The 25,576-nt window shown below is 41.6% G+C and overlaps 1 protein-coding gene across 1 annotated transcript in view; it reads left to right on the top strand.

Annotated features, from left to right (window-relative positions):
- EDNRA (endothelin receptor type A) overlaps positions 1-21,784 on the top strand; it is a 48,469-nt gene extending 26,685 nt beyond the window's left edge. Inside the window, exons 4-8 of the mRNA XM_037497531.2 lie at positions 8,415-8,613; positions 12,851-13,003; positions 16,817-16,950; positions 17,680-17,788; positions 19,272-21,784. Coding sequence (XP_037353428.1) covers positions 8,415-8,613; positions 12,851-13,003; positions 16,817-16,950; positions 17,680-17,788; positions 19,272-19,412 — 736 coding nt within the window. The 3' untranslated portion in view covers positions 19,413-21,784. The remainder of the gene's footprint in view (positions 1-8,414; positions 8,614-12,850; positions 13,004-16,816; positions 16,951-17,679; positions 17,789-19,271) is intronic.
- The last annotated feature ends 3,792 nt before the right edge of the window (positions 21,785-25,576 follow it).

Raw genomic sequence — 25,576 nt, 5'->3', positions numbered from 1 at the left:
TCCCAGCCGGCCACAAGGGTCCCACATGGTGCAGCAGACCTCTCCTGTCGTGTCCGCTGCTCCCCTCAGCAGTGTATTTTGTCAGTCTGCCTGTTCTGTTCCCTGCTCTGTCTCTGGTGGGTCCTCTCACCCTCCTGTGCATCTGGCCTGTACCCTAGTTCTTAAATATAAATAAATAAATAAATAGATAAATAAATAAATAAATATTCTAAAGCTGTGATATTTAAAAAAATGGCATACACAAATACAAATGCATTGAAAAATCATTGGGAAAGCCAGAAACACATATTACAATATAGAAGTGTGAAAGAGAGGCTGAAATCACTCTGAGCATAATGGGTCAGAGAAAGATCCATCAATAAATAGTTGTAGGGGAAAAAAAGGACACTGAAGTCTTGTGCTATATATCAATAATAACAATTTCTTGAATATTAGTATGTATGAGGCCCTATTAAAAATACAAAAATTATCTCATTTAATGCTTACAACACTCCTTATGATATGCTGTAATTATCCCCATTTTACAGATGTGGAAGCGGGGTTTGAAAGAGGTTAATGGGGACCAGTCAGCTACCAACTACAGGAGCCCATAATCAAATATAAGTCTTCTGTGTTCTTAACCACCATGCTCAAGCATGTTAAAATGCAAGCCATAAAGCAGTAGAAGAAAATAGAGTAATATCTTTTTGATCACAAAAAAGAAAGGCTTTCTGAAATTAAAAATGATGGTCGGAATTATAAGTGTATTTCAGGATAAAATTTTTAAAGAATTAAGATAGACATAAAATTAAAAAACAACTAAACAAAGTGATAAGTTGAGTGAGATATCTGCAGCAAAAACTACAACACATGGTTATTCTTGGTGTTTAAAAGGCCCAATAAATAGTAATTAAAATCCTAAGACATCCATATACAAAGGGTATGAATATAAAAATCAACAAAGAAATTTAAATGACTAATTAACATGAATAATGTTCACATAATCAAAGAAACTCTGATTTAAAGGCATGTTTCTCAATGTCTGGTGGGAGTAGAGATTTGAATAGCCCTTCTGTGAAGTACAATCCTACAAATTTGTCTGCCCTTGGACCTTGTAATTACAATATCTGTTGTAAAGAAACAATCCAAAGATTATACACGAAGATGTTCTTTACGAGATTGTTTACAGCAAAAAGTTGAAAGCAATCTTTTACCCAGGTTAGGGAAATGGATAAGGATGTTAAATATAATTTAGATGTGTAGATATATGAATATCAAATTCCTTTTTAAAAATAAAGGATGGAATCAGACTTCATCAGAACAGATTGCTCAGTGACTGTGGGATACTGTCAGATTAAACAAAAGGTCTAGCTTCCTCACTACAGCCTGTTTCTCTGGTTAAGGTGAGCCAGCAGCAAAAGAAAGCATCTAACTCATTCCAGAGTGGATGAACTTTCATTAATTTCAACTATGGGCTTGTCTCATTTCATCTTTTCACCAATTCCTCCTCCAGTCCAACTTTTATTTATTTACTTTTATTTCATGTCCTTAGTCACTGAAAAGAAAACAGGAATCTCAGAAGAGAAAATTTAGAAAGAAATTTGAACCCCCATTCAGCTTCATCATTGAAATCATTTTTTTTTTAAAGATTTATTTGTTTATTTATTTATACAAGCACTGGGTACAGTCAGAAGCGCGGGAGAGTGAGAGAATTCACCAGAGCCAGAGCGGGGAGCAGAGCAGGCAGAAGGACCGAGGTACACTGCTGAGGGGAGCAGCGGGCGGCAGGAGAGGTCTGCGCACCATGCGGGACCCTCGCCCTGTGGCCGGGGATAGAACTGGCGCTGCAGAGGCTGCGGGCAGCTTTGCAACCCAGCGCTCAACCGCTGCACCACCGGGGAGGCCCTGAAATCATTTTTTAATGCAAAGGCAGTATCCTTGTGAAATGAATGAACTTTTTCCCAACTAAATATGAATAATGATATATTACCAATAATTAAAATAGATATTTCTGCCTGCTGTAAGCAACATACTTTATATATTATTGGAGTTTGGATGGAAAAAAAACAGGGAGACGTGAGGGGGGAAGGGAATTCAGAGCTGTTCTTTGTGCAGTTTAACTGTGGTGTTTAAAGTGGAAGATGACTGCAGTCAGACCAGTAACAAGATCTGGGTACAGAGCCAGCTTGCACTTAAAGTTGCCTGGGGAAGGAGGCTGTAAAAAGATATAACTTGGGCCTCCCTGGTGGCTCAAGGGGTTAAGACACAGCCTATGAAGCTGTCCGCAGCCTCTGCAGCTTGAGTTCAATCCCTGGGCAGGGAGCTACCCACATGGCGCAGCAGACCTCTCCTGTCTCGCCCGCTGCTCCCCTCAGCCAGTGTATCTCAGTCAGTCTGCCTGTTCTGTTCCCCGCTGTCTCTGGTGAATCCTCTCACCGCCCCCTCCCCACTCCTCTGGCCTGTACCCCATCTCTTGTATGTACAAATAAATATTTTAAAAAAAAAAAAAAGATAAAACACTTCTAACACCTAGTCCAGAATGATATGTAATCAGGAACCTGGGAAAGTTCCAACGACCTAATAAATAAGGCGACTGTGTTTGATATGCCTCAACCTCAAAAGCTGATGTTAGTTCTTTAGCCCGTGCTTGCCAATAACTGCTGGTTCTCACTGAGAATCCCAATGGTTTATCCTAATCTAAAGAGCACAGAACTGACTTCCAGAAAGACCTCATTTTTATTTAGACTTAGACTTGGTTCTGCCTTGCTGTCGTGGAGTCACGTGGCAACAGTGAAGCCTTGGAGGAAATGGCTGGGCCAGAAGAGAGACCCGGGGGACAGAAGACCTCAGGGCCTCCTGTTGGGCCTGTCCCTGGTCGCCCGGAGCTATTCATTCTTTTATCTTAATTCGGTTGTCTGGTTCTTTAGGCTACCTCATTTTTTTTTATATAACAAACTATCCTAAAACATAGCAGTTTAAAATAACAACCTTTTTTTTTTTCTTTCTCACCATGATGTGGAGCCAGAATTTGGAGGTTCTGCAACTTGTCACTTTGACTGGGGTCTCCTGGTGGATTCAGCTGGCAGCTACGCCTGTCTTGGGGGGGGAAGGGCAAGGCTCACATGCCTGGAGCAGCTGGCAGCAGCAGCTGGGTGTTGAGCTGCTCTCACATAGTCCAGGGCCTCTCCTTGCGTTCTCTCCAGCAGGCCTAGGGCTGTAGGGCAGGACCCTCTACCCCACTTAGAGGCCAGGCTAGAGACTGGCAAGAGGTCACAGCATCTGTACTCAATTGGTCACAGCAGGCACAGTCAGCCCCCTGAAGGACCACATTGCAGAAGTGTCAAGTCATTAATTAGCAGCTCCCTTTTTACCCTGACTATTTCCTCTCTAAAACCCTTACTCCTACACTGTTGCCTACAAACCTTTGTATGGTGAATGGTTTGTCTAACACAGGAAGACTCCTAGTCATGAAACATTACAAATGGTCACCTTTGCATTAGTTAAAGATGTGTTGACACCCCACTCTTGTATGCATAAATAAATAAACCTTTAAGAAAAAAAACAGATGTGCAGAGGGGAACCTGAAAGTGCTGCTGGACCCTCGGAAGTGGCAGTCGTGATGTTAAATAACTTCAGCTGGCATAAATTCAAATGTAGGTGAGCACTGACTGGCAATTGGTAGAAACCTTTTTTTTTTTTACAAAGAATATTTTCTTTATTCTTTCTTTTTAAAAGTTGTATTATTTTTATTGAGGTAGCACTGGCTTACAATGCTGTATATCATTCAGGGGTATGGGTTCACACCTCTTCAGTTGTCAGTAACCACATCACACCTACCACCTAGGTACAAGGGGTCCTCCACCAGAGTCCATTGTGGCCCCTCCCCACTTTGCTCCCAGCCCCCCACTCTCCTCCTCTGGTAGGCTCAATTCTACCATTGGATTTCTAAAGTCTGTTTTAGTTTAGTTTTGTCTGTTCCTTTGTTTGGCAAGATTTCCTCTTTTTTATAGCTGAGTAGTATTCCACTCTGTCATTGGACACTTAAGTCAAGAAATATTATTTTAGGGTTCTTATGGTATTTTTTATTCCCTTAATTCATTAATCCCCCTCAAGAGAATTAGCCCATGAAAATAATTCAAAAAAGAGAAAAACTTCTGAATGTATAAAACATTTATAGGCATGTTATTCACAAACTTGAAACACTAGCTATGATGTGAACTTAGAAGACTTTCAGACAAGACATGTGTCACTGTCTTGTTACACTGGGAAGTCATTAAATTAATAAATTTTCATGCCTATGTAGAAACATGACTATTTTTAAAATGAAAAGTGAATACAGCTGAAAATAAAATTGCAACTAATAAGATTATAATATATATTCAAACTGTACTTAAAAGGATAGAAATGAGCAAGGAGTAAGAAGAAATAAGAATGGATTTTGTTGAAGTAATACAATTTGAATTTAAATTTGATTTTATACTATTTTAAAGTATATTCAATAATAATCTTTTTCACATCAATGATTGTCCCAGACCATACCTTAAGATGCAAAAACTTGCATTAAATGCCACTGCTCTTGAAAACTTGTTTAAAATCTATTTATAGACATACACAGTAAAAAAGATTTCTACATAAATAAAACATGTAATTTATTATTTTATTTTGGCATTTCACATGACAGGGTACAAGGTGATATCATGAGAAAAGACCCCCCCTGGGAGCTAGCAGACCAGAGCCCCAGCCCTGTCTCCCCAAATTCACTGAAGACCAGGCAGAGGATTTGGTGACACGCCAGTTCTCAGGTTCCCAACCAGAACAGAAGGGGTGAAAGATCAGCCCAAAATTTCTGTCTGGTTTTGGTTTTTGGTTTTCTATTTGTTTGCTTGTTTGTTTTTTATCTTTGATACTAGTATAATAAAAGCATGAATCTATGTATCTGTTGCCTAATTCAAGACTGACTTGAAAAATAAGAAAATGTTCAGGTCATGGTATGCGATTGGCTCTAGCCAATAAAAAAGAAATGCCTGGTAAGGAAACAAAGAGGCTTAATACTACATGTATTTATTATTCGGCACCTTCTTGCTGTAGGTGTGGTGAGCAACTTGCAAAGCTGCTGTGTAGTGCTTATATTCTAAAAGGAGGGGTAGAGACAATACACAAAATAAATAAAATATTTGATTGGTCACATGACCATCAGCACTATGGAGAAAAATTTATCCAAGTGGGACAAAGTAAGTTTAGAGGGAAGGCGGGGAATTTCAAATCTGGTGCTCAGAGAAGGCCTCTGTGAAAAGAGACAGTTGAGTAAAGAAGTGAGGAAGCAGCTCCGAAACATCCTGGGATTCCCGTTGGGTGGGAAAGCATTTGGGGATTTGAGCACACGGCTCACGTGATTGACTTGCATTTTAGGGGCTCGCCATGGCCGCAGTGGTCAGGGTAGACTGGAGTAGGACAGAGAGGACACCAGGAGACATGTGGGAAGTAACCCAGGCAGCACATGTGGCAGTAACCCAGGCCGAAGGGAAACGGGAGAGGCGGGGAGAAGTGGCTGCATTGGGTAACTTCCATTGGAAGGAAGAGGTTGCAAGAGGTTTGCTCGAGAACTGGATGCACGGTAGAAGAAAAAAAGGGGAATGAAGGCTACCTTCACGGCTTTAGGCCTGAGAGGTTAAGAGTGGGGACATAGCAAGTTAGGGGTCAAAGAAGACCAGGAGGCTGATTGGGGTGAGCTTGAATGCCTTTTAGATACCTGAGTGGAGAGTTCAAGGAGGCAATTGAGTATACAAGCTTAGAGTTAGAAGTGAGGGTCTAAGCTAGCTTATAAATTTGAGACTCGGGCCTCCCCTGGTGGCGCAGCGGTTGAGCACTGGATTGCGAGGCTGTCCGCAGTCTCTGCAGCGCCAGTTCAATCCCCGGCCACCAGCGAGGGTCCCACAATAAATAAATAAATAAATAAATAAATAAATAAATAAATAAATTTGAGAATTATCAGCATATAAATAAGTTAAATGCTACTGTAAACCTTGAGATGGACAAGGTCACTAAGAGAGTTTAGACAGAAAAGCAATCGAAAAACTAAAGAGAAATCAAACGCGAAGAATTTGAGGAGTGGACACAATCAGCCAGGGAGCTGAGGAGTGCCCTGAAAGGTGTAAGGCAGGGGAAACCAGGAGAATGTAGTTGAAGCCAAGTGAGAACAGCATTTCAGAGAGGAGGGATTGCTTCTGGAATATCAGCTGGTGGTTGGATCTGTGCGTGCAGATTTTCTATGACAAGGGAAGATGTCATACATGTATATATAAAAACACAAACTAGATTGAAGACTGGTTATTATCACACCTCATGAGGAGAACATATTTGTGTACATATGAGTATTAATACATTACGTTCCAAATAGAAATCACTTTTTGGAATATCTAATATTTCTTATTTCCCACACCTGTCCCCAACCCATCATCACAAATGATTCTTCTTAATTGCTGTTTGTGGTTGTTTTTCCTTCCCATAGACAATTTATCAAGACTAAAGTGATTGCAAATGGGAATTATCATAACTCTCATTTGCTAAACTGGACACTAAAAACTACTTCTACCGATGTTAAATGTTAGATCTATAATGGATTATAGATCCATAATATTCTGAGAACTTGTGGCACAAAATATTCATCATGAGAACATATCGACGACATTTTCTTATTTCAGCCACCTTCTCTCGCCAATCTTGCCTAAGAAATCTGGCTTCTTATCCTTTTTTTTTTTTTTTTTGAATTTTTTATTTTTTAATTTAAATTTTATTTTCTTATCCTTTTAAAGCTAAAGTGTTTCATTAAATGATCTTTCCTGATAACTGATTTAAGAGAAGGAGAGAAAACAGATAAAACTCATTGATAGTCTGGGATATAGACATCCAGTCTCCACTCCTTTTAACTTTTACTGGCCATCAGGCAGCCAGTCTAATAAGGCTACAAAGAAAAGTAAACAGAAGCGGAAAGCAAAATAAATAGCAGTCTTTACCCCCGTGGAATTAGCCATAAATTTAAAAATGCAGTCTTGGCTATGTTGTGAAAGGATTTTCTTGATCTGTTTGCATAGCTGTATTTTATTCCATTCTGAACGAATCTGGACTTTTTTTTAGAGAATCCTATTATACACTAATCTCACCCTAAAAATCTTTTGCAAAACATTTCTCTAACAAAATGTGCTTTATAGTCATCATGCAGTTTCCTTGTGATTACCAAATCTATAGGCTCTAATCTACAGGCAATTCCAGTATAGAACTAGGGAGCATAATTCCTAGGAGCTGTGTTTTTCTGATATACCCTGTGTAGATGACCTGAGACATAACACTAAATAGTGATAAGAGCTCATCTTGGAGGATATGGGTAGCTTGGAGATTGCTTAGTTTTCCTGACTAATCTTCCACAGTAAGTCACAAGTCCTGCAAACCCACAAACACCTGTCTTCAATGCTTTCGTCCGTTTTACGGCCGCCTTCTGGCACTAATGAAAGCTCTAAAGAGAATGTTTACTTTCCATTACAACAGCAACAAAAACTTCAAGAATGAAGCCACAAAAAATACCATTTCGCGTCACAGATCCCTTCATAATAGTAAGTCTAGGACCGGTTAACACCAGACCCTCAAAGAACATAGTTTCTGAAATCAAACCTTTCTTAGATTTAACATTCAAATGTGATTATGATCACAAAATATTAAAAGATGTAAATAAGTAAAAAAAATGTAAGCACAATTTCTTAGCAATTGTTTTTGGATAGAAATAATTGTTCAGTTACTTTAATACCTTATGACTTCTATATGAGTAATTCTTTTCCATTGGATTATAAATCCAAACGATTAGGAACCAAGGTGTCTTTAACTCAGTTTTATATACTCTAGCACAAGACCATAATGAGAAAGGCATAGTCATTCTTTAACATTTACCAGAAATATTATTTACTTACTAAAACTGCCGTATGTTACAAGCCCACAGTGATCGTATTTTGTAGAGGGTGAAAATGATGGCGTATCAATGGCCAGTATTCACATGAGGATCTCTCGATCCATTTCAAACATAAGTATTTTTCAGACTATGTAAAGAAAAATAACCTATTAACAGAGCAAGTAGCAGTAGCTTTTCTAGATCCCTCTCATCATCCACTTTTATTCCAGTTCAAAAACCAGGGGCTGACCTTCCAGATGCTGCCACATTCTAAATTCTCACAAGATTTTGCTAGACACCCAATATCTCAGGCCTACAAGATAATTCATGTCCAAATAGAACTCTTAATAGCTCCACTTGTTTTTTACACTAGGACTTTTGGAAAGTTCCTAAAAAGCCAGTAGCTTGTCACTGGCCAGGAGAAGGAACTTTCCAGTATTTCTAATTTTCATTTAATTGAAATGAACTTTAAATTTCCTTTTTTTTTTTTTTTTTCCAGGTATAGAGCAGTAGCCTCCTGGAGTCGTGTTCAGGGAATCGGGATCCCCTTGATCACTGCCATTGAAATCGTCTCCATCTGGATCCTGTCCTTCATCCTGGCCATCCCTGAAGCCATCGGCTTCGTCATGGTGCCCTTTGAATACAGGGGTGAACAGCACAAGACCTGTATGCTCAATGCCACGTCGAAATTCATGGAGGTACAGGAGTTCAAAGGGCACGAACAGGGCGGGGAGGAGGTCTTCATTAGTGCTTTGCCATGACCCAGACCTATAGCTGTTACAGGGCAAACCCCGATATAAAATGGGGTTGCCTGACTGTGGGTCCTCACCCGCGTGCTTTAAGGGGACTTATGAATGCTAAACTGCAGACATACACAAAAGCTTGATAAAAAGTTTATTTACAAGGGAAGGGGAAATGGGAAATGAATATCTCAGAGAGAAGAAAAGGGAGATAAGTTGGTAAATGCGTCCTACCCGTTCCGCTGACCTGGAATCCCAATGACCCGCCGAGTTGGCAAAAACCTAGCATACCTTGTGGCCAAACCAGCGACCCCCTGGCCACATGGCCAGTTAAATACCCAAACTGAGAGCCCAGTTGCTTAACTCCACCCTCAGATCCTCCCAACCTTCCCTTTGGGGATCATGGGGTTGTATGGAGTTTGCTTGTATGGAGTTTGCTCAGGACATACTTTCCCCCTATCATTGCTATCTCTACAAAATAGAACATCTATTTTTTTTCCCAATTCTTATATTACAACATAACTAGAGATACAGCTGCTGATATGCACAGAAATTCATAATTCTGAAACAATTGAGACAGAGATGACATATATGCATATAGTGATATTTGTTTTTATAATAAATACAGCACGATAATTGCCATCTGACAGACATGATGATCATTATTTTAAGTTACTTGGGGAAATGAACATTGTTTATACTTTTTTTTAATTCAAAGGAAGTTATACACAAATGTACTTATATTAGTATGGGTTCTGTTCACTGAAAATGAAGTCTCAACAATAGTTAGACAAAGACTTTAAAAAAAAAAAAGAGTTTACTCTTGATAGTTAATCAAAATGAGGATTGGAACCTGGATAGCAGTCCAACCAATTTTACTCTGTGAGCTGTTCCAATAACACAAGTTTGAATTTAGTTTACATAGGTAGGAACAGTGAGTCACTGACATTAATAATGTTTTATTCTTAAAAGGAGGAGCTTCTGATTCTAAGCTGTCCCTAAAGATATGCTGATGCTAGAAGGGGACAGTGAAGGATTTAATTTTATTCCTTGCTGATAAATGCTTTGCAGAGATGCAAAGGCTGAGTACCCATTGTTAAATCATTTTTTATTTTTAATCTGAAAAAGCTGACTCTACCTTCAGGCAACAGATTCCTGCATGTAGGATGGAGACTGTGAAGATGTCTTTGCTTTTTTTTTTTGGTGGGGGGGCAGCTGTAGAGGGTGAGATCCCCAGGATACTCCAGCTATAATCTACAAATAACATAAATTTGCAGAACTTTTTTAGTAAGTGTTTTAGTTGACAAATTCAGTTGCTTAATACACCCGACCTGATTCATTTTCTCTGAAAATCTTAATCAAATGGCTGAGTGTATTGGAAACATATTTAAAATGCATATTTCTTCGCAAAACTAGTCACATGTGGACTAAGGGGGGGAAGCAAAAGGATAACTATTTCTCTTAAATCAGCATAATTTAGTGCTTTGATTAAGTTTCATGCCGCTCAGATTGCAGCTTTAATCATTTACAGACATCACAAGGTATGTTTTCAGAACTTGGAAAATTCACAAAATTAGTGGTTTTACAGTTGACCAGTTATCCAGCTTGGGAATTCTTGTTTTAAAATTTAAAATGCTCATAAAAACTGCCAAATGGGCAGCCTTAAAATCAAAGCCTGTACTTATCTACTGTTTTTTTAAATTAAGTCAATCTCCAAAGTGAAAAACAAAGTAGACAGTGAAAGGTTATCAGATTTGGGGCCTTGTGAATAAGCAATATAGATATCCTTACTAAAACATTAGAGAGAAGAGGTCCAAATTAAAGAGGTGCTTACTCACCATCTGAGCTGGACAATGTAAAGCAAGTTGGGTGTCAGCGCCTGAGTCTCCTCTCTAGAGTGGACAGGCCCAGGGCCACCGCCCTCAGCAGAGTACCTACAGGGGCACCGGAAACAGCCTGAGTGCGAACTGATAATTTGAGATTTTGTTCCAATTCTACAGTTTCAGCAATCTCCTTCTCCTCCAGTGCTTTCTTTCTTATTTCCTCTCCCCTCGTGGTCCACACTTTGCTCCTCAACTTTGCTCTAACCTAGATGGAGGTGAGGTTCCCTCCATACCCTTGCTGGTGACATCATTGAAAAGAAATGTGCTACCCTTTCCCTGCAGGCAACTGTCAAATAGGGGGCATGGGGCTCCATCATGTCCCCTAGGCGGGTCAACTTCCAGACCCTCTGCAGCTGCTTCTGAGCCTCAGCACAAAAGGCCAGCGTGGATTGAGGGGCAGCGAGGGGGCAACAGGGAGGATATTCCAAAAACCACTTGTGTCCTACTTAAAGAAAAACAAAAACAAGAGTCCATCTTAATTTTTGTTTAATTCAGGACTGAACCTTTCTACACCCTGATGGGGAAATTTTTGTGTGAACAGATCTGAACAAACCACCCCCTTTGGGAGTTTACATTTAACCTGAAGACAGAATTCAGGGGACCATGAACTTGGATGGGGAAAATAAATTACTTCTTTGCACTAACTTCTAACTGAAATGTATCATTTCCTTCCATTATGAAATAGGCCACCAGTTACTGTACCATTTAATGGTCCCCCGCTTTTTTTTTCACTAATTGAAAGAGCAGACATTTTCATGCACGTGTTTCATACATTTTCATAGAGGTGTATAAACTCCAAATGCTGATAGTATTTACACTCACCATTGCTTCATCGTTCTGGTAGTTATTACAGCTCTCGGATTTGCCATTTCACTTGTTAATAAGCACATCTTACTATATTATAATTTTATTAATATTTTGGTAGCTGTGTTTTGAAATAATCTTATCTATTTTACTTTATATACACAAAAAAGAATTATCCCCAGAAGGGATTATAGTCTTCCCCAGTCTTCCAAAGGGACGCATGGCATAAAAATAGCTAAGGACCCCTGCCCAGAACTTCTGCCCTCAGGAACCATTTATAGACTATTTTAATAGACATTTGTAGATGGAGCCCACTGGCCTCCTTCTATATTCAGAAACTGAGCAGCAAGATTATTTTTTACTGTGGGAACTGAGATATCACAAGAGGCTGCATTATCCTTCATAAATAAACAAGCCGGAGAAACAGAACAAGGAAAGGGAAAGCATTTCTTCCCAACTTGGTGATTTTGTGGGAGGAAGAATTTAGAAACAAGTTCCAGTTTCCCTTTTTATAGGGTATTTACTTCACTCCTTTAAAAAAGATACAAAAGTGAATAATCCTAGTATTTGGGGCTCCTGCCCACAAGGAGATAAAGTTAAATGCGCCTTCAGATAAGATACTTGCAAGGCTGGTTTCCAGGTGGAAAGTATTAAAGGGCAGCGAGAAGGGCAGGGCTGTGGTCGGGGTGCAGCTGCTGGCGTGGGTCACATAGCAGGCTTAACCAGCTGGAGGTTCACGCGTCACCCGAGCCAGTGAGCCAGTCCCAGCCTTGGCTGTTCCCAAGCAACATGTTCGCCTCGGTACTTTAACCACAACAGTCAACAGCAAGCCAGCCAAATTTCTGAGACTCATCAGTAAATATATATCCTGCATGTCTCAAAAAAAAAAAAAATACACAATTTATGAATGTTGGAAGGGAATTCTTTTTATTGATTAGGGTTTTTCTGCTGTGTAATAAAAAGCAACTTCAGTTTATAAGAAAAGGCTTTATCAGGATAATTCTTTTTCTTGTTGATTGAGGTCACATTCTTTACATTGTTATCTGTGTATTACAAGTTTAGGATCCCACCCCCGCCACCACCACCACCACAGGTTGTTACCACACTGCACCCATCACCCAGACACCCATAGTCCACCACCCTCTGTGTGCCCTCCCCACCTTGCTCTCTCCCTCATCCTGCCCCTCCCCCTCTGGTAGCCTCCGTTCTACGATCAATTTTCTAAGGTTAATTCTAGTTTGACTTTATCTGGCCCCTTGTGTAATTGACACCAAATCAAGATCATTTTTTAATACCGCCTCTTCGTGTGCCATTAAAGCCAGGAGAATTTCTGGACTGTCCAGTTTCATGGAGTTTTGAGCACTGCCCCCCAAGCCCGTTACCACAGCTGGTGAGTGTGGACTTGCAAGCGTGGCACGAAGCATGAAGGCTTTCAGCTCCCCGAGACACCACACGGCTCTCGCACTTCCTAAGGCCTCTCCTTTTCTCCCTCTTTGCTTCCCCCTAAGTTCTACCAAGATGTGAAGGACTGGTGGCTCTTCGGGTTCTACTTCTGCATGCCGCTGGTGTGCACCGCCATCTTCTACACCCTCATGACTTGTGAGATGCTCAACAGAAGGAACGGCAGCCTGAGAATCGCCCTCAGTGAGCACCTTAAGCAGGTAAACCTAATCAGATCCTGCACGTCTGCTGGAGACTGCTTTGCCCTTAGCCTGGCCTCCTGAAAACAAAAACACAGCCTCCTAGCTATTTTCTTTATAGGTGCAGCAGGACGAATTCCACCTGTGAAATAGGGAGCCCGCCCCCGTGAAACAGGTGGCCCTGGAGGCCACACCCAAATGGAACTATTCATTTCTTTTGCCAACAGAATATTGAACATATGTGTTTGTGTGTCTGTACACTGAGCTGGGCTTGGTGTGTGACAAGACAGAGAAGAGTAAGACTTTCTGCCCCAGCAGATGCAGCAGGCTGCTCGTGAAAATAAAACGCATGCGTGGAATCATTGGAAAACAGAACCACGGGAGGAGAAGGTAGTCTATGCCATAGAAAGCCAAGGAGCATATAAGATAAAGTCCTGGAGAAATGTTCTCCCATCTTCATGGGAGATGAGTGGGTTGGATGGGGGAACAGGACGGAGGCATTTTAGGGGGGAGGACAGGAGTCTAGACTACAGAATGGGGTCAATGCATTAGGGAATCGGAAAAGGCAAAGAACCTCATTACAGCAACGGCTAAGATGAGCCTCATCAAAGGAAATGAAATTGTGTATATAGTAAGTCCAATTTTGGAGGCCCAAAGTTCTGGAAGGAATTTGAACATGTCAGTAGGAAACTGCTGTTGGTTCTCCCCAGGCAACAAACAGAGCATGATGCTTATACCTGCTGGCTCTGTGACACTGGGCAAATGGCTTGATGTCTCTGAGTTTCCAGTTCCTCATAAAAGGTATATAATAATACATCAAGGGGATTGCCTAATGCATGTAAGAACCCAACTCAGAAGATGCTCAGAAAATGTTGATCTATATTAAGTCAAAGAGTAAAACTAGTAGTGCAGGTAAGTGCTCTGTCTCAACAGACGACACCCAACCACACCAAAAGTGGCTGATGGAGTCTGTAAATCCACCCTATGTAATTACCACACAAGCAGCAGCAACTCTTTTCAGCCACCATAGTGAGTTTTCTGAGCTTCAACTCCTTATTTGTAAATTGGGCATAATAATAGATGAATCAATGTCATTATGGAAATCAAAGGAATTATTGTGTCTACACGTACACTGTAAAGTCTACCCAGTTATACCCATGGTGGCTATTAGCTTTTATTGAAATTTAACAGGAACATTATACTGAGGGTGACTTTGTTCAGGCCTGACAATTTCAAGTACTCCAGTTGTAAGACATATTAAGTAATTTTTACCTCTCATTCCTGTCATGCAGGAAATTCACTAGGACAGATTAGTGGGAAACAGTCTTTTTCAATGTTGATTTTTGCATTAGCACCACGAGTGAGCCCACTGGGTCTCCGAGTGAAGCTACCGGAAAGGATCTGGACAGGGACTGGGGCAAAAACAACACGATTTACACAGCATTTTCGAATTTTTGAAGAATTTTAAATTTGTCTCCACCACCTGGAGACTGGAACGCAAGACCTGAGCCTCACTCAGCAGTCACTCCCTTGCCTCACGCTCACGGCAGCTACAGGCTCTAACAGCAGAAAAGCAACCAGACTGGACAGCCCTGGGGGGGTGGGGAGCTGTGGGCGTGTTGGCCCAGAGAGGAAAGCCCCACTCCTGCCCCTCTGACTAATAGCCTAGAGGATTCTTGCCCTTGCTTCTTGCGTGCTTTTTTTTCAAACTGCTCTTCATTATACTGACAGCTTTTATTTCTCGGTGATTATGTTTGGATGCTGGTAGCAGAAAACCCAAAATAACATTGAGTAGACCATGTAGGGGTTCATCTTTCTCCCACGGCAACAAGTCCAGATGTTACTGAGGCACTCACAGGCCCCAGCTCTGTTGTTTTGTTGAGCTGTGCTGGGTGTTCGAAGACAGCAGCCGCAGCTGTCCACTCATGCTGCTTTCTGGCAACAAAAGGGGAAGGAGCAAAGCTCACACTCGTGTGGATGCACCCAAAGATCATCCCCTACTTTTAAGTTGCATTTCCAGAAATCACACATGGCAAATTTCTACTTCCCCTGGTTGGTTAAAACTGTATCGACTGGCCATGCAGTCTCATCTGATGCCATCACAGAATCTAGGAGCTTATTAATAGTCGGGAAAATGGAAGAATAAATACTAGCTAAGCAAATATCAGATTTTCATGGCATGGCATTATTATTACTGTTAAGAAGGGTTATTCTTTTTGAGGATGTGCTAAGGGGAGATAACCTTTCTCCCAATACCTCCTTTTCTGCCTTTTGGGGCACACTGTCTTTCTGTATGCAGAAAATGACCCTTTAAAATGAACTCGCAGTTTATGCTAAGCAAAATAAATCAGGAGAAAGACAAATACCAGATGTGTAATATAAAGAAACAAAACAAAGGAACAGACAAGACTAAACCAAAACAAACCCTAGGAATCTGCCCACAGAAGTGAGGCTGCCAGAGGGCAAGGGATAGGATGGAGAGAGAAGTGAGGAGGTGCCAATGGACCATGATGCGGGACTGTGTGTGCTTTAGTGATGGGTGCAGGGTGGTAACATGCAGCTGAGGCGGTAAGAACCTGCACCCCTACACCATATGTGGTATTGCAAACCAGGATTACCTCCACTGAAAGTGATCTAATGTAAAATAAAGATAAAAGAAGGCCCCCTCCTTTCTGCAGATAGAAATCCTTCCTTTATCTCCCTCCATCATCATCCAGCTTATGTATCCTCTGAAGTCATATCCCAACAGAGCCAGTAACTCTGAAAGATTAAAGAACTCCCAGTTCTTTGGACCTGAGTAGCAATATATGACAACTGTCCTGAATTCTTTTCCAATGGCTCTATTAATCATGCATCTGTATTGTAGGGTTCCCACACATGATGCTATGTGCTTTACCCTTCCAAACCCTGTTTTCAATCAGTTTTATTTTGACGTTAACTGATTCCAGTTACAGACAAGTTGCATTTTACTTCCTAGTTAGGCTTCCAAGTGCACGCATGGTGACATCGAACACTACGCACACACGGGACTGGCTGCAGACCTTTCCTAACCTATGGTTTTTCTGATTCTGTGCAGACTCAAAAGCATGGAAACCTTCCTTGGAAGTCAGTCAAGGGTCAGCATGTCCCAGTTTTTCTAATCACCATTGCTGATAATCCTTTACTCACATCCCTGTTTGCAAGCGGTATATCTTTGCAAATGGCATGTCAATAACAAAAGAATGTTAAAAGCAAAAACATCTCAATGCTAGCTTTCTTTAAAATTGCAAATGGAGGAACATACTGACTTGCTTTGTCTTTTCTTTTTCCTACTGCTGTTCTTGTGCAGATTTCTTGCAGCTTTGTCCAGTCTCTATCATGCTAGGTTTGGTCACCTGACTGCCCTGACATTCCCCATGCTAGGTAGTTACCTATTACGGAGACTTTTAGCTCATCCTTTCACACATACATTCCACAACTCACGCAGACTCAGCCACAGAGTTGACTCAATGCCACCAGTGCTCAACTCTGTCCAGCCACTGAAACTGTCCTAACCTCAATAACCATCTGTTCTAGTAGCTGCCACCGTCATTTCACCATGTATACAATATTGAACCTTTATGTCATGCACCTGAAACTATGTCAGTTACACCTCAAAAACAAAAAATCCCTAGCAACTCCTTAGTTAGAAAGTTGGACTCCAAATCTTGAAGGGATGGAGGCCTTGAGAGCAGACTGTTCTGGCTTCATCGAGTTCTGCCTCAGCTAACGTTTCCTTCTGAGGTAACCCTTCCATCTGGTAGCAAAGCCCTAAACTTACTAAACTTACTGTACTTTTTTCTTCTTTCTTTTTAGCGACGAGAAGTGGCAAAAACGGTTTTCTGCTTGGTTGTCATTTTTGCTCTTTGCTGGTTCCCTCTACATTTAAGCCGTATTTTGAAGAAAACCGTGTATGATGAGACGGACAAGAACCGGTGTGAATTACTTAGGTACGATCCTGTGCACCCATCAAAAAAAATGGAGTTTCAGGCCCCCCCCTGGTGGCGCAGCAGTTGAGCGCTGGGCTGCGAAGCTGCCTGCAGCCTCTGCGGCGCCAGTTCGATCCCCGGCCACCGGGCGAGGGTCCCACATGGCACGCAGACCTCTCCTGCTGCCCGCTGCTCCCCTCAGCAGTGTATTTCTTCGTCAGTCTGTCTGTTCTGTACGCCGCTCAGGCTCTGGTGAATTCTCTCACCCTCCCACGCTTCTGACTGTACCCGGTGCTTGTATAAATAAATAACTAAATCAAAAAAAAAAAAAAAAAGTTAGGTGATCATCATGTTTAAAAAAAAAAAAAAGAGTTTCTTTGATTTTCACACGTACAGTCCTTTTACCAAGCCAGCTAGTCTACCTTCTCATCAGCCCTGAAAATTAAAACTGCAAGCTTTATTATTTTTCTTTAGCTGACATTGCTCACCACCAATCCTGTAATCTGGCCGCTCACCTCCTGAGGCTGTGCGTTACAGTTAGACCTGACCGAGTGGCAGACATATCTGTAAATGTTCTTCAGAACCGCAACTGCCATTTATTTAAAGAAGCACCTTAGAGAAATAAATCTGACTGCCATCTATGAGAAATAGCTCCTGGGCAAGAAAAATGCTTACTCTAGGGAGAAATGCTAGTTAGCATATTTTAAAACCTGATATTCTAATGATCCTACTCTGTTTCTTTTGTTCTAGTTTCCTGCTGCTCATGGATTACATCGGTATTAACTTGGCCACCATGAATTCGTGTATAAACCCAATAGCTCTGTATTTTGTGAGCAAGAAATTTAAAAATTGTTTCCAGGTAGGACTGTTTTACAAGTATTTTTTAAAGAGCACCAAATAAGTATATTAAGTAGCCTGGTTATAAATATTCTTTTTGTAAATATTTATAAATATTCTTTCTTCAGCTGTATTTGTCAATAAAGAAATGAAATCCTATTTTGATACCCAGAAAAAGGTCAGATTGTCAGCATAGCAGAAAAGCAATACCTACTCAGAAAACAACATATTCAGAGGTTGAAATAAAAAGAACTAAATAACAGACCCTTTTAGTTATGTCTTAAAAAGAAATGTTCCAATGTGAGGTCCGGGCCCCAAAGGATACATACAGTCTAGTCTTGCCTCACATTGTCTTTAGACTTAACCAGGGCCCCAGCCTAACATGAACAGTCAGTGTTGCTGTGAAATCTCTTGCTTAATGCTATTTAATCGCATATTTAATAAGAGACTCATCAAGAAAGGCAAGTGCTCTTGCTCTGGAAATCTGAACTAATATAACTTCATTTGAAGTCAGTTTCCTTCTGTCCCCCGAACCTCTTTGCAGCTAAGCTAACACACATCCTCCAGAAGCCCCAAGCTCTTCTTCTTGATCTGTCATTTTCCACTTCTCAGAACCATTTTAGTAGAGGGTTAATCCTCCCTGGATTCTGTTATCTTTGACCAGGATGTTTAAGTTTACCGCCCTGGGAGCCAGCGGTCCTGCTTTACACCCCAGCTCTGCACTTGCTAACTGCCAAGCCCAGTCTGGTGTGGTTCCTCCCACTTCCTCAGTTTGCTCGTCTGCAAAATCAGATAATAAGAGTAGCTGTCTCACTAGTAGGATTCAGCAGGTTAATACAGGATAGAGCTTGAAATAAGCTCCTAGTACAAATTCATTTTCGAAGTCCACTTAATATTTACAAATCAATAAATGCTCTGCCTTAAGTAAGACTGCCTGACATACAGCCATTATTAACATTATAGAAGCTGGGCTTGACATCATTGGCTGATTAATTTACTTATTGATAAGACGGGGAGGGAAAATCAAGGTACAAACTCTCAAAAACTAAATGCATATATCGACAGCTCTTTTATGAAGGCGGCATGCCCAGGGGCAAAAGCCCTGAGTTCGACTTCCAGTTCTGCCCCTTGCTTTCCGCTCTGGGCCTCTCTGTCCTGGCTACTGAGGTGGGAAATGACCCCTGCCCCCCGGGCTGTTGTGAATATCGGAAGAGGCACACACAGTGGCATGCCCAGAAGGAACAATAAACTCCAGCCCTCCTCCACCTGTGCCCTCCAGATTATACTCTCCCTCCACTGTCACTGCTTCTATCCTCTCTACTTAGCGAATACATTAAAATGAGAAACGAGGGGTGGATTTCCCTGCACTAGAAGGACAGTTTAACTGCAGGCTCCACCTCTGGATTGCGGGTGTGTGTGCACCTGTACCCCGGGAACCCCACCCGCCACTGTGGCTGGGAGTGGGTCAGTAGGCTCGCGTGCTCACAGTCTGTTCTTCCTGCCAGTCTTGCCTCTGCTGCTGCTGCTACCAGTCCAAGAGCCTGATGACCTCAGTCCCCATGAACGGAACAAGCATCCAGTGGAAGAACCACGAGCAGAACAACCACAACACCGAGAGGAGCAGCCACAAGGACAGCATCAACTGAACAGCCTCGGGGAGCCGAAGCCCGTACTCCTTCCAGCCCCGCTGGAGAAAACAGTCACACAGCAACGGTGGCGCCAGAAATGTCTTCACGCAGCCTCTCCCCCATCACTCTGACCCCAGGACAATTGTGTTCCAAAACGTCGGTGGGCGGACTGGGCTTGCTTCTTGAACTGGCCTGGTTGCACACTCTACGTGTTCCATTTAGCACTAAAAAAATGGTGGGAGTCGTGGGAAGGAGACTGTTAAATGAAACAAAAGGGTATTTACAACTTTTGCATGAAAATTGCATGTCAAGTACATGACCAGCTTTCCTGGCAGTTCTGTCCAATGTCCCTGGACTCCTGGTCACTACGCAAGGTCAGAGATTGTGACCAGGTTTTCTATGTTGTTAAGTGATTTATTTTTTGGTCACGAATTGAGATGAAGTCACCTTTAATTGAAACGTCACTCAGTGCCAATGTTTTTAAATTGCATAGTAGCCTTAAAATGACTGAGGTTATTTATGTATATTTTGCCAAAAAAAAAGTAGAACAGTATTCAGATTAATGTTCCTCATGCCATTTTACTTTTAAAATGTACATTTTTAAGCTGCAACAAATATAAGCACTTAAAGAACAGATTGATAACCACATCTGGCAGTTTAGTAGCTGCTCTGTAAAGAATTTTCCAGAACCTATATTTTCTTTTTTTAGGTTTTTTTTCATTACAGATGATGAAAATGTTTTGATGTTAAATTTAAAAATAATGCTTGAACCAAACAGTTCTGTTTTTCACAGGCCCACTCTTGTTAATGTAACTTTTTAATTTAATATCAATATCATGTACCAAGATTTAAATTTATGTGTCATTTAACTATGCCTGAGACTTTCAGTCTCTGCAATGCATAGAAGTCTAAAGCAAGCCTAGGAGAAAAGCATTGAATGATTTTAGAAGATTTGAAAAAAATTCAGTTTTTTTTGACAGTAGTAGCATGTACCTATATGCATATTTTTATTTCCCTAAGCATGTATATATGTATACATGCATATTTGTGTAGATACATGTGTGTACTGTGTATATGCATGTGCATATATACATTATACTTATCACCTCATCCTCTTGATTTCTTCGAAAGTGTTAACTAGCAGTAAGACTTTTTCAGTCATTCCCTTTACCATATAGGAAATTTCAAAGTGTCCAGCTGAGTGTATTTACCCCCTAAATGATGCCCCCATGGATTTATGATGGTTCATTTCTCTGGAGTTCCAGTACGAACATAACCCCCCACCCAACCTCACATGGTCACCATTTCAAAGGGCCCACAGCTCCTTCTGTTGGGCATTTTCCAAGATGTTTACAGACTGTGAGTAGAGCAGAAAAAGATCTTTTACTGTGTGTATATAAATATAAACAATTGTACATTTCTTTTTGCTGATTTTCCTGTGCTGGTCTCTATGGAATGCATCTGTGTGCATGATGTGTGCATATGTGTGCTGGTATGTGTGGACTTAGTATAATCTAACAATAATGCCCTAGATTTGTGCCAAAGCACATGCTCTGAGTGGCATCTAGGTGGTTGGTCACAACAACCTGCCTCTGTGGTTTGCATCTGACTGTGTTCATAATTTGTGACTATGTGACCTTCACAAGTGGAATGTGGGAGGCAGCATGAAAGGAGAAGTCATGGTGAATGGTGGGGGTCACTGGTGGATGAATAAAGCAGTATTTGGGGTTGTATTTTTTTGTGCTGGAGCAGAAGTCATAAACGTTGAAGTATTATATTGTCCCAGTGCTCAACTCAACATGCTGATGAAATGATTTGTTGGGCCATATTTTAGCACAGTCAAGTGTGAAATGATTTGAGGTCCAGTTGCCCCAATTGTAGGGCTAAGAAATACTGCTCCTTTCTGCGCTAGCAGTCAACTTCCATTACTCCACTGTGCCTCATATGCAGTGATAGATGCTATTAAAAAAAAAATGGCTCACACCATTTTGTTTAGACAGCTGTCTCTTTTTTTTTTAAGATGCTTTGTTTCTTGCATATAAAAAAATGCCTTTTATAGGCTCAGAAAGTCATAGGTTTCTGAATAACCACACAGGCTTCAACATGCATTTTGTTTATGGACCAGAAAAGTAACCGTGTTTACCAGTTGGAATGTTGCCAATTTCTACCTTTTTCACATCTTTTCATTTCCATCTGTAGAAATGAGCCAAAGGCCAAGACCATATGTTGGCGGTGGCCCATAGCATAAAATAAAAGTTTACAGAAGCCTTCAAGCATCTCTTCATTTGTACATAGTTCTTCATAGAAAATGTTTGTTATAAAATGCCCATTGCAGACCTTGTCCCAATAATACTAGGTAGGAAATTTTACTTTCATAATAATACTTTCAATAAAATTTTATTTTCAATAATACTAGGTAGGAATTTTTACTCTATTCTCAACCTACTTCATTGTACTGAACACTTAACGCTCATCCATTCTTTCATTCACCTTTCCAGTGAAATTTACAGGGCATCTACTGTGTCTGAGCCGTTCTTTAAGGTGCTGGGGATATAAGTGAACAAAACAAGCAAAGTCCCTGCTCTCACGGAACTTGCATTCTAGAAGGTGGCTTTGGACAACCATGAACACTCTGCCAGGAGGAAAACTAGAGGAAGAGACTCCTGTATCCAACTGCTGATTTGACATCCCCGAGTGGAGGGCTACATTCAAAACAAAAGACAATATCCTCCTCACATGAGCTGCCCTGTTGTTTCTCTGCTCACATATTAGTCTCCAGAGAAGATAGAACCAAAGCGCTCACGTAGATGTGAGAGATTTGTTATGCCAGCTGCCTCCTGCAGTGATGGAGACTGACATATGCCCTGATCTCACCTGCAAGCTGGGAAACCAGGATAGCCATGGCATGATTCGGCCTTCAGAATGTTTCCAGAAGCCCCTCTATCTCTCCACTTCTGCCTTGCTTTTCTGAGCCACCACCATCTCCTGCCAGGATAACTGCAATACTATGCCTGTTTGGTTGCAGCTTTGTGAACAAACACTCTAAATTGGTGCCCCTCTCTCAAACCCTCTCCCATTCCCAAGCTAGGCTGCCAACATCCTCTGGAGAGTTTTCCAGAACTAAAGAAAGAAAGAGCCCTCTCCCACTGTGGCAAGCCTGGGAGGCTGGGGTACTGGGGCTGCTGGCCCCTATAGTTACAGCGTTACAGAGAAAGTCAATGAAGAATGTCACAAAGATGAAGAGGAGCAGCTAAGTGCCCGGCTGCTGTCTTCCCCAATGCTCGCCATAGCCTGAGGAAGCAGCCAACACATTCCCTTCGGTGTCTGTGCCAGCTAAATGTGGTTTTCTGTTGCTTACAATGCACACATTTTAAAACCATCTCATCTAAGTTATTTTGACTTACCTGTTGCTGTTGTTACTTAAATGAACAGGCTTTCTGGTTTTTTAGAGCATTCTCAGGTTGACAGAAAAATTGGAAAGTGCAGGGTTCCCACATGCCCTATCACCCTCTTGTCCCAGGTACACAGGTCCCCCTATTGTTTCCGTGATGCATTAGCGTGGTGTGTCTGTGGCAGCTGATGAGCCAGGATGAACATTAAGGAAAGTCCAGTACTGGTTAGCTCTCACTCTTCGGGGTGGACACAGCTACAGTGACAGTCACCCACGGGGTATGCAACACCCCGTGCTTTTAAAAACCCCGTGCTCCACTTTTCCTTCCCTTGATTTGTCTTTTCACACCACCATGGTGAACAGCCACCGTATGACGCAGCGCTGCTTGCAGGGGGCATGAAGCAGATGTAGAAATAAAGAACTGCAGCGAGTTCTTCGGGGGTCCAAGCAGAAATGCACAGCTTGTCATAGGGAGCCCCCTGGCATAGGGATAAAGGGGTACAGCAGCCAGTGCTCATCTAAAATGTAAAGAAATCCTTTATATGGTAGCAGTGAAGCGCTTCGTGAGGACTCAGCAGCCATCAGCTTAGGGAGGGTAAAGGCATAAAGGCAGGACAAGCCTTGCAACTTCAGTTGCTGCTGAATGGACTAATAATAAGAACTATCACATTGTTGGGCCTCCCTGGTGGCTCAGGGGTTAAGTCTCAGCACTATCAAGCTATCACCAGCCACTGCAGTATGAGTTTGATCCCGAGCCACATGGTGCAGCAACCTCTCCTGTCTCACCCGCTGCTCCCCTCAGCAGTCTGCTGCTCTGCTCCCCACTCTGTCTCTGGTGAATCCTCCCCGCATCTCTGGCTTAGACCCCAGCTCTTGTATGCATAAATAAAAAATAAATACACAAATCCTTAAGTAATAAAAAAAAAATCACATTGTCTCTACATTATAAGCTTTTGTAAGAACAGAAGTTTTCTCCATCCAAAAATAAATCTATTGAGTTAATTTTCAATTATTAAGGTAATGAAATAACTGGAGATTAAATCCAGGAAAATGTCGAAATAGGAAGTTTTCACCTGTCCATTAGCTCTATTGCCATTTTCAACCCTATTCTTCATCCAATCTAGCACAAAACACCACCTATGTGTGCAAGGAAGAAACTTTCAGTCTCCTCAAGTCTCTCCAAGCCTGAAATTCTGAGTGTGCACCTGGTATTGTCACATCATCTAGTATAGCACTGCACGTGCTGATTTTTCTCCATTTTCGGTCAAGAAAAGTTAAATCAGGATACAAGGCCACCATATGCACTTGACTTTCTGAACTTCATGAGGGGGGTGAGGGGAGGGGAGACTTTACATGGAAAAACCCAGTGGGTTTTCTGAATAATCCTACATTCGGGGAAGCTTCTCTCACATTTTCCTCTAAGTGGCACAACGACAAGCCAGTGTCTATATTTGGTCAGTGCTCACGGTCTTTGACTTTTTGTTTCTGAATCCGAAAGTCTCTGAAAATAAGACTGGCCACAATTCCCAGAATCAGGGAATCTGAAGGGCTGAAAGCAGCCTTGTCACCACCAAGCCAGGCGCACCCAGGACAGTTCATTCTGATGTGGTGAATGGCTTGCCCAGCTTTTAGCATCAATATTTTTCAGTAGATTCTGTCTCTCTTCCTGGGAGGTAAGAAATTCACAACAGCAATGCCAAGCCCAGTGAGAACCAGAAGAGGCAGGGAATCTTCCTCAGGGAGTAGAGAGAATACCACAAATTTTTGCCTTTTGGTCCTAAACCACAGCCCCCCTATCTAATGTATCTATGTGGAACTGATCCTATCCTATTGCAATTTGATTCTATGACAGTAGGTACAATGTGTACCTGGAGGCAGATCTGTCTCAGGCCTCCAGGGAGGAATGGGTCACAACGCACTACGTAGTAGCACATCATCAGCCAAATCACAGGCCCCAGCTCCTATCAGGCATAGCCTGACTCACTCCATTTATTGCAGTTTTTGCAGAATAAAACTATTTTCTCTTTACTCCAAAGTGTGACAATTGGGATATTAAGACATAATATTTAGGTCTTCAAAATACCCTGCAATCAGAAAATCTACAAAATGTAACCAGGTGAAGGCAACATATGGCCCTTTCAGACCTACATTTGTGCATAATGGAAAATTGATACCCTATGTCCAGTCTTTTCTCTGTTATGAAAACTAGTGAGGTAAGTCTTAACTCATTGCTCCTCCCAGTCAAGGGGGAAGGAATTCTGCCTTCCAGTATAGGCTACGCAGGGTCAATCCTGTAGCAGGCGTGGGGGATCCAGTGACTTCTCAAAGGAAAACCCATGTGGACACAGACAAAGCAATCTTGAGAGAGAAGAACAAAGGTGGAAACATCATGTGCACTGATTTCAAACTATATTACAAAACAACAGTAACCAAAACAGTATGGTACTAGCATAAAATCGGACATATAGATCAATGAAACAGAATAGAACCCAGAAATAAACCCAGGCATATATGGTCAAGCAGCTTATGACAAAGAAAGACAGTATCTTTCACTAAAGCCTGGGCCTGCTTCTGAAACCTCTCCTCCACACTCCACTCATAAAGTACCCTTACCACTTACCTAATAAATGAGTCAGATATTCTCAAGTCTAATATATGCTGCCTATAATCCAAACAGGTTCATTACTGCTCTTCCTTTTGTGTATGTGTTAGGCATGTGGTGTATGCATGTGTGTGTTTGTGTGTGTAGAAAGTTCAAAGACCAATAACTTTCCTTTACCTTAAAAAGACT

This window comes from Talpa occidentalis, unplaced genomic scaffold (genome assembly GCF_014898055.3).
Source record: "Talpa occidentalis isolate TD23 unplaced genomic scaffold, MPIMG_talOcc4v2.1 talOcc4.8, whole genome shotgun sequence".
In the NCBI taxonomy this organism is placed as follows: domain Eukaryota; kingdom Metazoa; phylum Chordata; class Mammalia; order Eulipotyphla; family Talpidae; genus Talpa; species Talpa occidentalis.
This window is presented reverse-complemented; position numbering and strand designations above follow the sequence as displayed.